This window comes from Chironomus tepperi, unplaced genomic scaffold (genome assembly GCF_022539635.2).
Source record: "Chironomus tepperi strain 1889 unplaced genomic scaffold, CSIRO-AGI_Ctep_v1 contig_335, whole genome shotgun sequence".
In the NCBI taxonomy this organism is placed as follows: domain Eukaryota; kingdom Metazoa; phylum Arthropoda; class Insecta; order Diptera; family Chironomidae; genus Chironomus; species Chironomus tepperi.
Window position 1 is genome coordinate 1,444,396 of NW_027226457.1, and position 13,804 is coordinate 1,458,199.

At 29.6% G+C, this 13,804-nt stretch overlaps 1 protein-coding gene across 2 annotated transcripts in view; it reads right to left on the reverse strand.

The window, feature by feature from the left end:
* The window catches only part of LOC139093335 (uncharacterized), a 39,030-nt gene that overhangs the window by 17,215 nt on the left and 8,011 nt on the right, over positions 1-13,804 (reverse strand). For both annotated transcript variants that reach the window (XM_070644020.1, XM_070644019.1), the window contains exon 2: positions 2,314-2,863. In XM_070644020.1, coding sequence (XP_070500121.1) covers positions 2,314-2,428 — 115 coding nt within the window. In that variant the 5' untranslated portion in view covers positions 2,429-2,863. The remainder of the gene's footprint in view (positions 1-2,313; positions 2,864-13,804) is intronic.

Below are 13,804 nucleotides of genomic sequence, written 5' to 3' on the forward strand. Positions count from 1 at the left end.
ATCGTCTTATTTGCCACAATTTGCATCCAATTCATCAGACAACATTCCGACCCCCTCCAAGAGATTCCACTTCACTCTTCTACTCAGACTGAAGTTCCTCACAAGAATCTCACTCAAAATGTACGTAATTAAGGACAATCCCACAGGGAAAATGCGGCACAAAAGGCATTTCACTTTCTTTTGTACACTATCTTATTCCAACATCATCATTACTGTCGTCATGATTATTCTCATCATCTGACAGATGGCAATTAAGAATGTATATTACATAGTGCAGACATTAAACCAGCAAAATGTCTAAATGCGAACGGAATGGATGATGAATACATGCGGTATGCTTTTTGTGTAATTATATTTAATCAAGCTATTGTTAAAATGAATGAGAATGCCGGACAAGAAGCAAACAGCAGCAATGGTGTGTTTTTTCTTCTTCTCCATCGACGCACAGCAGCATTAAAGGCTAAACAAAAACGAAATTCATTATTTAGTAATTAAGATCATTAACAGGGAGGGCGGGAGATATAGGAAGAGAGTGAGAATTGAATTAAAGCCTTGCTAATGCTAATTCTAATTGTGCCTGAAAAATGTTAACATTGATGGATTTGGATGTATGTGAACTAATTAGTATATTTGAGATATTTATATCTAAATCAATGGTTTATTTTTATATTTTCCCGCCATTTTAGTTATTTTTAAAAATTGAAATTTTGCTATTTATGAATGATTCGGCTTAGGTATTGATGATAAATATGCTTTGCTCACATCTGCTTGTATGCTTTAAAATCATTTAAACATCAAATAAAAATGTAAATACGTCAAAATTGAAGATCAAAATCTCCATATGAGAATGTAAAAAAATGATTTTCAAAAAAAAAAGCTTTCTATAAATTCGAAAATTTAATTCCTTTTCCAATTACTGAACAAGCCCTTTTTAATTAATAATTAATATTTTTCATCACTAAGAAACCATAAAATTTGCCAATATCAATTTTATAAGTGGAAATAAAATTTATTTTGTAATCTCCTAAAAATTACTGTGAACCCTTTTTACCATAAAAAAGGCACACACTCATCCATCTGCTGACAAAAGACACAAGAGGATATAAATTTTGCCATCAATTTCCACTTATTCAATATAAATTAAAGCTTAAATGTCATTTCAGAGGGAAAAGCCATAAAAATGAAAAGCTGAGCTTAAGGGTAAAATCAAGTCAAGAGCTCTTAAAATTGCTTCAATTCAATAAATTTGCCATGACTGGCTTGGTGAAGGGTAAAGTAAAAAAGGAAGATGAAAAAATTCACGATCAATGGTAATGTAAGAAGTTTTTTTTGTTCATCCTTTAACGGTAGACACTCATCCTCTGTCTATAATTGAATTATATGTACAATTTTCTTTCAATGACTACAAAGCACCAAATTATTTCCTATCATAAGGATGGGGGTGCATGACATGCTATTTTTAGAAAATGACTTTTTTATTGTTTGCTAAGGTAAAAATTGAAAAATTCAAAAGTAAGCATAAATCCTACTTAATAGGATTTTTCATCCCTTCAGAAAATATTACAAAAGAGGTAAAAATTATATTTTTCTTACTTCCCTTTTTCCCTATTGTTCTCAAGTGTCATTCTTAATTAGATACTCAAGGCACCGTAAAAGAAAAAAAAAGCACTTGACTCAATAGAACTCACATGTTAAGGAATCAAATTCCATTTTTATAGTCACAATCCAACCTCTTTCATTTCCATTACTTTTTTTTTCTTTGACTTTAACAGATTTTTCTTGTAAACTTGGATGATTTGATATAATTTGACAGTGATGCCAAATATCTAGAGGCTTTACATGATTTTAGTCTTATTATTTTTATGTTAGATGTTTGTGATTTTTATGGTATTTGGATGAAGCTCATTGCTGGTGGGTAGAAAAATTCTGTTTTTGGAGATGAGATTGGAAGTAGGTTGTTAATTAGCCCTAACGGCACAATGAGGGGAACTGCATTTAACGCCGTAAAGTTTTATACCCCTCAAATGCGTTTTTCAGGTTAAATACAAGTTTAAAAAGTTTCAACATTAAATGCTTTTTGAGGTTAAATACAAAATGAAATATTAAGTTTAGGATTGTCATTGACACATTATTCAGACATTGAGTTGACTAGCCGAACAGTCAGACGATACAATAAGATTCGTTCCACCACCTCATTCCCAATAAAATTCTTGTAACTTGCCTCTTTTGTCTTTCTCTCGAAAGAAGCAATCAAAGTAAATGTAATGAAAATAATAGAGTTGATTCTCAAACATACATTATTATGACACTTACCAGTAGGATACACAATTACAGTGGGACGTTTTGAATTCAATGTGTTGATGATTGTCGTAGCTTTTGTTTGAATTGTTGCAGCTGTTGTTGGTGTCAGCAATTTATCTGTCTTCATAATTAATTAAATCACTCACTTATCACATTCACTTTCTATTCTGCTCGTGCCTCACTGCTTCACAATTGTTTCAATTTCCCGTTTTTTCTTTTTTCCTCTTTTAAGGATTGTAATTTATTTTCTATATCTGATTCACTACACATATACGAATTTTTTCTACAATTTTTTATCATCTACAAAATGAATCTCGTCTAGTCGTTTAATACATTTTTATATTTTTTTGTGAAATTCCATGCAATATTCAGGATGTGTCTCTTATATCATATTAAATTCATTATCACAGTTATTTGACGATGTGCAGAAAAAAAAATTTTGTTTTAGACCGTTGATCTGACGCCGAGACTATGAACAGTTACAATAATGAATATTTGTGGATATCAATATTCTATGATCTGACATTTTTGATGTCGTTGTGTCGCCTCTCACAAAAAATCTCTGAAATGAAAAGAATGAAAGTCGGTTTGAATTACATTGAGAGTTTGGACTTAATAAAATTTGGTATCATAATGAGTGTCAAGCATTTGGACATAATCATTTTTTGTGAGATTTTTAGCATATTTTTGTATAATTTGAACGTGACAGTCATGATTATTGGTCATACTGTGAGATTATGTGTTGGATGTTATGAGATGGGACATCAAAATCATGATTATGACTTATCTTTGACAAGCAATCGTTTAAAATTGTATGATTGTTGGAAAGATTAGATTTACACTTGATCCATATGATTATGTTCGGAACCTTACTATTTTTATGATTTTAGATAAAAAATAGCACACTTCCCACAACATAACCCGAACGAGACTCGAATCCACATGCTCCGATTTCCAGTGCTCGTTCCACAGCTACCAGTCATATCCCATCAGATCAGTTACGTAAACCTGCGTCTTTTGTTCAATCTCTTCTTCACTTCCATACTTAACCCCCTTCACTTTTAGAGGTTCATTTACTTGTACAATATCAATTCGAAATATGATATTCCATTCACATTACACATATCGGAAACCCATTTTTGCTATACATAGTTCTCCATTTCAATTTCATTTCGATTTTTTTTTCTTCCTCTCTGAACAGCATTTCAATTTTCTTTTTCAACATGAACATTTCCTTTGTCAATTATCCCGCTAGCCACTGTCGAATAAATTGGATGAATATTCAGGTTATATAAATAGCTTCTGGCAATTTCAATTATATTATTGAAACATTGAAATAAAAATATGAAAGATTGGAATGATTTGAAAACAAAATAAAAGTATGCTTAAGGTAGACTTATGCGAAAAATGGATTTTCTGTCGACAAAGTTTTCAGTTTTAATATAAAATTATTCATCGTCATTGTTGTTAAGTTTAATTGTATTTTCATAACTTTGTTGCTCAAATCTCGATTAGTTTTTATTTCTATAATAACAATTTGGCACATTCTATCATAAAATCTGAAAGCTCCTCTCACTTCATTCAATCTAAAGCACCCACATGGCACGCATTTTTGACTGCCTACTCAGTCAAATAATTTTAATCCATTTCAATTTTGCTACATTCTAGAAATATGTATTCCTATACACCCGCATTTCCAGACATAATCCAATCTGCCACCATGTGTGCAAAAAGTTGCATTTATAAATAGATTTTTCAGACACACACACAATGTGATGGTAATAAAATTTACATAGGGTAATCAATGTATTTTTGGTGGTATTTTCCCCTTTGAAAACTTTGAGTGTTAATATTTTCGTAATTGGACGAATAAAATATACCAAAATGTCAAATGGTACTGCAGAAATCATATTCCATGCACAACTCTTTGGTATTTCCATTCATTTAAGCACAATTATTGATTTTGTATGCATTATTTTCGTTTTTGTTTTTGGAGGTATCAAATTTGTTTTTGGAGGTAAAAATATGTATTTTTGGAGGTAATTCAAAAAATGACCGTTGATAAAATTTTCGCAGAAAAAAAGCTAAAAAATCCATTAGAGCAATCTTTACGGCTAAAATATATGGTACAGACGTTAATTAACTTAACATTTGGCGTTAATTTTACGTTATCGATCCTCTAACACAAAAAAAAATAATTTTTTTAAAAGTGAAAAAAATGCTTTTTTAGTAGTTAATTTACACATTGCTTAATAACTTGCTAGTGTGTGCATTGATTCTCATTTAAGAAATTCATATTTTTGATGAAATCAATTATAATTTTTCCAAATTCTCATTCATTGTATCTATCTTCCATTTTGCTTAATTTTTCATCGAATCTTTACGTTTTTCAAAAATATCTCTCAAGTAGATAATTACACTTAAATTAATTAATTTATGTATAATAACAAATATTATTTACTCAAAAATTTTCATTTTTTTCGACAAAATTCAAAAAATTTCCGTTTACCTCCAAAAACACTCCAAAAATACATTTAACGCGTCATGGAATGCTGTTTTCTCGAATATTAAGCAGTAAAATAAAAATAGAAACACAGAAATAGATGGAAAATGTCATTTTTGGTTACTCATAAGGAAGAAAAATGAGATTTTAAGGACAAAAATAATCGATAAAAATTGCTCAAAATTTTCTTCATTCTTAGAAAAAAGCTGGAGTAATAAAAAATTAAAAAACACTGTCGAATGAATATTGTCTAACAAAACATATTTTGCATGTTTATATGAATGTTTTTGAGAACTATAACGCGCTAAAATCAAAAATATTTACAAAATAAAAATTGAAGGCATATTACCTCCAAAAACAAAATACCACCAAAAATACATCGATTACCCTAATACTTCAGATTAATTCAATATCGCACAACATTTCCACGAATTGGTGTGAAACAAGCTTTTTAACTGATGCCATTAAAAATAATCTCCTGGTGTGGTTTACTTATTTAATTTTAAAGTTCACATTTAAAAATTAAATTTCCTTAACGAGCAGAAAATTCATTTTTTGTTGCTTCTTCTTCTCTCGTCACGTACATGACTTCATGTTGTTGCTAAAACACTCGGATATGAAGAATAATGTGAAAATAAATGAGAATAGAAGCGTTATCTTGTTAGATCTATGGAGTGTTCATTGATTGAAGCGCTTTTTATGAATGAACAAGGATGCTTTGAAATTCACTTAACTCTGTATTCTGAATATTTCAAATATTTCATAAATAAACTCTACATACTGAATTATCTTGAATATTCCTTATTTTCTTCTTGAATATTATCTTGAAATCTATTATTTCCGTCTTTTAAGTCACTTAATTCCCTGTCAAATCGATTTAATTCACAAATTGGATTATATTTCAATTTTTCACTCACAAAAAACAACAAAGGATGCGTTCAGTTGAAAACAGAAAATTTGAATTTCAAAAATCCGTTAAATTGAACCGATTACACTAAACTATATTACTTTCAATTCCCCGGTCAATGACATTATGCCTTGTTGACATAAAAAGCTTAAAAATATTAGTAAATGTTTATCCTTTACATTCCATTATCTTATTCAACCTAGAAAAGTTAAACCCTTACTAACATCCCATTATAAGTGCGTTAATAATAAGACAGCTTCGCAGTTGCTACAAAAAGCCATTAAATGGCCCACAAATTGGTGTTATAAAATAAAGAAACAACTTTTTGTATTCCACGCAATGGGAGTAAAAATGAGAAGAAATGTATTCCACAACCTCTGTATTGTTGTTTAATTATGGCTTAAGGATTGCTCACAACGAAGTCAGAAGAATGGGAAATGAGTTGTTGGTTGAAAGGATGAAGAGGAAAAGAAACCTTTCGTAGTGAGTCATAAAACAGAAACTTTATTTTTATGGCCAAATGAACGCAGAAAAATTATTCTCAATGTGGATATAAAAATTGATTTGATGATGCCTGAATATGATGGTACTGACTCATTAGTGCTGATTCTTGCTGTCATAATCAGATTTGGAGGTAAAAGTTTGAAGCTACGCATGCTAGAATTAATTAATAATTAATGCTTATAACTTTAATTTGCTGAGTGGCATCAACAAAGCCTTCCTATTGTTCAATCACAACTTCTATTTATGAATAAATTGCAAAAATTATCTCTTAACCTCAATCTCGATGAACCCCTATCTGCTACGTGCACTCACTTTCATGATGTTAATTAAAATATCAATCAGTCATGATTGTGGATTTTTTCATCATCAACGATGCTATTTTATTACTACTCTCCTTCCACACAGCCAATCACTTCAATCATCGACTCTCATTTCATTTTACTTAATCATAAGCCTATAGGAATTTGCTCTATTTAAGTAAGTTGCTTGCTGTTATTAATGCTTTTATTTGTTGAGAGATTATGTGGATTATTACATGCATAGTCCAGGATGATTCGATGGAAATTACAAAGTTTAGATTGAAACTGAAAATGCAATTATTGAGTCAAAGGGTGTGCAACTGTGCATTAATTTCAAATTACAAATGACCGTTATTGAATAATAAAATTCAATTATGCTCAAATTTATTGTTAATTCACCGTTTTAGACATTTTTATAGCCAACAATACAATTCATATGCAGAAATCATATAAAACTAACTTCCAGCAGCTCAAAAGCTACAATAATCGACATCAAAGTACGTAAAACAAATTTTCTCGTTCACTTATTCATTTGGAATTTTTTCCGAGAGTTTTCCACTTATTCTTTAATGTGAATACATAAATATTGATTCAGCGTATGTGCATGAATAACCAGTTGAAAGGAAGAATGTTTTGGGTCATAAGATGAAGAAATTTTAATGTACATTCTTCACTTTATTGTACAATAAGATGAACGCATAAATGCAGCCACATTCCATTGTATCCACATTCTAAACAAATTTTTAAAGCTTAATAAAATGGGCATAATTGAGTGTCATGTCAAACAAGAATGAATCATTATGGTAAAATTTAAACTTGTAATGTAAATATTTACTTTACAAACATTTACAGTTTTCATTCAATTATTGCATTGTGTTGATGATCATATCCTTGTTGTCTTTATTAATTGAATTAACATCACATATTAGTTGTGTCTGAAGTTTGCTAGTCATTCCATTATAATAATTATGGTTGATTAATAGAATTTTGCTATTGATTGTTCGAATTTGTGGATTTGTGGTTTTATTTGGGTGAGTTTTGACTTAATTGAAATTGAAGGAATTTACCTATCAAATTAATTAATGGTGAAGTTATGTGTGTTCGATAGATTGACTTTAATTTGATTCGATTGTTTGATTTATTGAATGAGTTTTGATTGGTTGATTAACGGTTTTTTGAAATTTGAAAAAGATTCGTTAAATTTAACGAAAATAGTTTCGTGAATAATTCTTCATACAAATCTCTATAATTTTTAAATTTCATTTCGTTTATAATATATTTTACAATTAAATTATCAATAAAGTGAAGTTTTTAATAATTTTACAAGTTTTCTGGAGTAAATACTGCATTACCTGGAAATATTTTGATGCCATCACATAGATAGAATAGAAATATCAACAAACAAGTTCACAGTTCCAATTTTAGAAGATATTTTCCCCACATTTATATTTCCACAAACTAAAAACCTCAAAAAACACAACAAGCTTTAAAATAACACAAAAATGCTGTCATTCCTTTAAAACCGCTGCTAAAATATTCGCAAGCTAGCAACATTGTAAATCATAGTCATCATGACAACACAGTAATTACATTTTTGCAGCACTCAATTTTAAAAGCATTAAGTTTTTTTGTGTATAAAAAAAGGACAAGAGCTGTACCGGATGAAAATTTTTTGAGCTACTCCTACATAATTGGACTGGGCGTAAACATCATAAGTACTAATAAATTGTACCCCTAATTAAGGCATGGCACAAAAACACATCAAATATTTCTGCCATCAACATGTGCTCATGGGATTTTAAATATTACAAATAATTTTGAAAGCTTTTAGCGAGATTATTGAAAATTTCATTGCATAATCACAGTCTGTAGCATGTAGGACTTTATTAGGTAAAAGTCTGTTACACGGGGGGCCAATATATGAAATTTTCGAATTCAATTTTTTTGGTTAAAAATGATTAAAACTAGCAGAAAATTGATAATTTGTAATTAAAAAGCCAATTTGTTGTGATTTTGAGTAAAATTTAACAAAAAAATTATTTTTAAACTTTTTGAATTTTTGAAAATTTTATTAAATTTTCTCATGAAAGTGATATATTTTAGGACGAAAACCTTGTTAATATGACAAATTGAAATTTAAATTTCAATTTTTACTGAATCATATCACTATTTACTTATTTTAGATCAGCATTGCATATTATTTTGTATTAGATCAGTATTCGCGGATCTTTTGTATAAGGGATCATTACAGTCCTATATAAGATCAGTATTTGCGGATCTTTTGTATAAGGAATCATTACTGTCCTATATTAGATCAAATCTTTTGTATAAGGGATCATTACAGTCCTATATTAGATCAGTATTCGCGGATCTTTTGTATAAGGGATCATTACAGTCCTATATTAGATCAGTATTTCTTTTGTATAAGGGATCATTACAGTCCTATATTAGATCAGTATTTGCGGATCTTTTGTATAAGGAATCATTACTGTCCTATAGATCAGTATTCGCGGATCTTTTGTATAAGGGATCATTACAGTCCTATATTAGATCAGTATTCGCGGATCTTTTGTATAAGGGATCATTGTTATACAAAATTAAATCAATTTTAAAATAATGAAGAGGATCACAGAATAGTAATGTTATTTTCAGTGAAATTAAAATTAAAATATCAATTTGTCATTTTAACAAGGTTTTCGTCCTAAAATAAATCACTTTCATGAGAAAATTTAATAAAATTTTCAAAAATTCGAATTTCTCTCAAAATGACAAAAATTGGCTTTTTAATTACAAATTTCAATTTTCTGTTAGTTTTAATATTTTTACCCAAAAAAATTGAATATAACAGACTTCAGCCCTTTATTAGATCTAAGCTGATAAAACACTGATGAATATTCTGATGAAATGTTGGAATTTTCCTATATTTTAATATTCGAGGCATTTATTCAGGATGGGAGATTTTTCTGGATGATAAAAAGCGTCGACAGGTTTGATGCATGTTAAAAATGTTCCAACAAATGTTGGAAAATTCTCGAAATATTCAAGTTTATAGCCATCAATCTATTTTATTTTGGAACAAAAACAAATTTATCCAAAAAGAATGGAAATAACAACCTGAATCACGTTCATCCTATTCAAATGAGAATTCATAACATGCAAGGCATTTTGTAGTTTTCAAGCAAATATTATGAGAAACCCAAAAATTCTGTGAGGAAACTTTCCAATTAAAACTTTTCAAATTATCAGCGATTTTAATCCATTTTGTGTAGTTCCTCATGTAAATACATATTTCATTGCAATATCCAATCTTTTATAATCCAAAATTCGAAAAGAGATTTTTGCTTGTTATATGCTGTAATTTGATCCAATTAAAAGAATATTTAAGAAAGATAAAGGATAGTAAGGAGAACAAACTTTTTCAATTTAAGAAGCAAAAATGGAAGCTCCTTTTTTTCTCATTATTAACATTTTGCATTCATTTACTATTCAGCAGTTCTTTCTCCACCAAAGAAGCAGCAAGAAAGCAGCATAAAACTTAAGCGAACATCCATAAAAGTCATTTGAGGTTCTACGATTCAAATAAATTGCAATATGCCGGAAGTTTTTTTAATAGTTTTGACCCATTTCAATTGAAGCAGAAATATACAGCATTACAGCTGTAATAGATGTGGAAAAAATCCTCGGGGGTTCGTTTAAATAATACTCGACTAAAAATTTGCTGTCTTTTCATTCTTATGCGGATGTAAATGATGATGATACTGATGACCCTTTTTCATGATTCTTTAAATTCTCTATTTACGTTTGCTTGCGATAATTCAAGAGTATTGAATGAAAAGGAATAGAGGAAAAAATGTAATGAAAAACCAAAGTTCATAGACAGACTGAAGGTCTTCTTTGTTATTATATTTTCATTCGGATTGAATAATGGCTAGAAGGAAGTGAAAAAGAGAAATTGTCATTATTTAAAGATCGAGGCAAGCTTCCACTTTGAGTGTCCAATAAAAAAAGTTCCATTGTGAAAAATTCAAATAAAAAGGATTAAATTTGAGATGGCTTTGAAATTTAAGATAGCTTACTAGCAGTTACTGAGAGAAATGTGCTTTGGTTTAAAATTTCGCGCGCTTTTAACTAAGAATTTTCAAATTTTGAATTTTTGCATTAATTAAGCAAGTTTTTTGATAGAATTTGATGTTATAAGCTTTGCTCACTTCTTTAGATTACAAAATTTCCATTAAAATAACTTTAAAGTACAAAATCGAGTCAAAATCGAAAGATAAAATGTTGAAGTGGAAACAATTTTAGAAGAGAAAACTTCGCGTGCTCGGAAAATACCGGAAGTAAGAAAGAAAAGGAGCAGCAAAGAATTTATAATTCACGCAAACTTCTCCTTCAATAATAAACCACTCTACCTTATTTTTCACAACAATGTACACATTAATCCACGTAGTCTATAAATTATCTAGAAAAAAATTGGAATTTTATAGGTCTTACAAAGCCCGCCCTCATAATAAAGGAAATGCTTACCCTTATTTTGGGTAATTAAATTGTCAGGAACGTACAAGCACCATGTGTGCTAAATAAATTAAATAGAATATAGTAAGGTGCAATAAGAAAAGTATTGAAAATAAAAATAAAGGCTTGTATAAATTGTAAAGCAATGGATTACACATGAATTTACAATGAAAATCAATAACGCTGCTGGTAGTTTACATTATTAACATCATGCAGTTGATTTAACACATTGAGTGTGAATTTTATTCTATAAATTTAAAATTCTTTTATGGAAAATTTATGCTTTTTTGCGCTTAAAGGAGGAAATTACAAGAAATTTATCAATTCTGCTTAACGAAGCGCAACAAATCATCTCGCAAAAATTGTTGGAATTGCGACACAATGCGAATGTTCTTTAATAAATCAGCGATTCTGCATCATAAAATCAAATAAATTGTGTTTGAATCTAAAACTTTATATTCTCATTGCTTTATCATAAATGTCATGTTCAGTTTTATGTTTGCGTCTCTATCTGGTGATGATGAAAGCGTTGTGCTGAATAAAACTATGTTTTATTATTTATATCGGATTTTTGAATATTGTTTTGATGGATCACAAGTAATGAAGTCAACATTGTAAAATTTTATGGATATCTTTGAAATAAGCTTAGAAAATAGGTTTACAAAGTAGCACAACTTTGATGTTAATTGGATATTCATGACTTGACAAATCCTGGGTATTTAAGGGCTTCAATTTTATAAATTATTTTGTTGTAAACAAAGAAGAAGCTGAATTTCCATTATGTATATTGTTGGGTCCGTGTTACAAGGCAAAGCTACTAGGATTTATTAAAAATGTTGTGCATAAATAAGAATGATGTTTACTCTACAATAATTCAAAGACTCATATACTAGAGTTGTCAATTACAAATACCAATATTTGGGTATTTGGTCCATTTTGAAACTATTTGGGTCAGTATTTTCAAACCAAATAATTTGTATCTACCAATATAAGTTGCTCAGATAATTCGAATATTAAACGACCGTTCGCGCTTCATGTCCTTTGATTAGAATGGCTGGAGTCATGAATAGTTCAGATATTAAATTATTCAAAAATACTGCTCAAATTTGCTCACAAAATGCAACAAAAATTTAAATTTTCCAAAATTTCTTCCTCATTTAACACAGCTTTAAAAAGCGTCTCATATTTGCACAGCATAAGTCCTAAATGCTAATTTTCTGATTTATTACATTTTCAGAAACAAAAGGAAAGAGAAAGAAAAACTTGCTCTGAAGTTATGATACGGAATTATTAATGATTACAGCATTATTTACTCAATCACAATAAATTAAAAATTACATTTGTTTATTGTGCTCGACAGGAGGCTGTAGGCTGTAAGATGATAATATAAATAGATATTTCTCTTGTTATTTAATGCTGTTAAGCATTAAATGAGTGGTGATTAATGTATGTAGCAGATTATGGATTGGACTTTTTTTGAGAATTTTTCATGCTGGATCTCAAGTTTTTGTACCTGAATTGTTCATTATACTAGATATAACTCAGATACAGTAATGTTTATCAAATACTGAATCTGTAGATTCAATTTCCCATCAATTTACATTTCTCTTTGATCAATTCTGTCTATAACCTCATCAAAAGCTCATTTTCTGACCGATAATCTACCAATCATTTACTCTTTATGCTATAAAACCATTAAATAATAAGCGATATTATTTTCAGCGAATTTTCATTTCAATTTCCACCTGATAAGAGGATATATGTATAAAATTAATTATACATGTAATTATATTCATGATGACGTACGTGATGCCTTCGCCACTCAAACATTGCACATCATTATGTATTTTATGCTGCAATATTATTTTTTTAAATTAATCATTAATTCATTGAGATCCATTTTGCCGCCTTTTTTCACTGCATTAACATGTAAATTGAATTAAATTAGCAAAAGAGTCGATGGCTATTAATGGCTGGATGTAATAATTGCTTTGAGCTTTTGAATGTAAAAAAGGTATGCAGTACAAGCTTTATCATGTCCGATCTGCACAAGTTTATCATGGCAGCCATATCAAGTCTACATGGCATCCATGAATCATTTATGCAATTTGTGTCAATCGGGACAGCCATGGCAAAAGGACCTCAAATGACACTTATGTGATTACTATTGCAATTATATACCACGCGAGTTCAGCAGCTGATCTTGAAATTTTCTCAATAGCAAAAGCTCGTATTGTGTAACATAAAAGCATGACTCTTTATTTTCTACCTTATTGTACTGCACAGAATTTGCAAGTCACTCAACCTGACTAGTACATTTTACATGAAGCGTAGAATGCGCTTCAGTTACGTAATTGAAGACATCAATTCAAGACATTTGGTACTTTTTTAATTTTAAATACATGAATGAGGAAGGCCTGAATGAATTATCACGAGATTTAACGAAGAAGATTAATGAAGAATTAATTTTAATCTATCAGCATTCAGACACACTCGCAAGCGTCATCCTTTGTTATGCCAAAAAAAGAAGGAAATAATAAAAAAGAAGATATTTGTTGTATAAAAATATGCGTGCAGAAGGAGGGAAAAAGGAACAATTTGTGGTATCGATTTTATATTATGAATGTTTCTACTTAGCATCTAGACCATTCGTAGAAGTATTAAAAAATATTCCGTAACATAATGGAAAGCATAAATCGACCAGAAACGGCCCGCCTTTATTAAGAGCTTTTATCTTGGAAAATAATGCTTGTTTTATGTGTACGTCTGTAATATCAA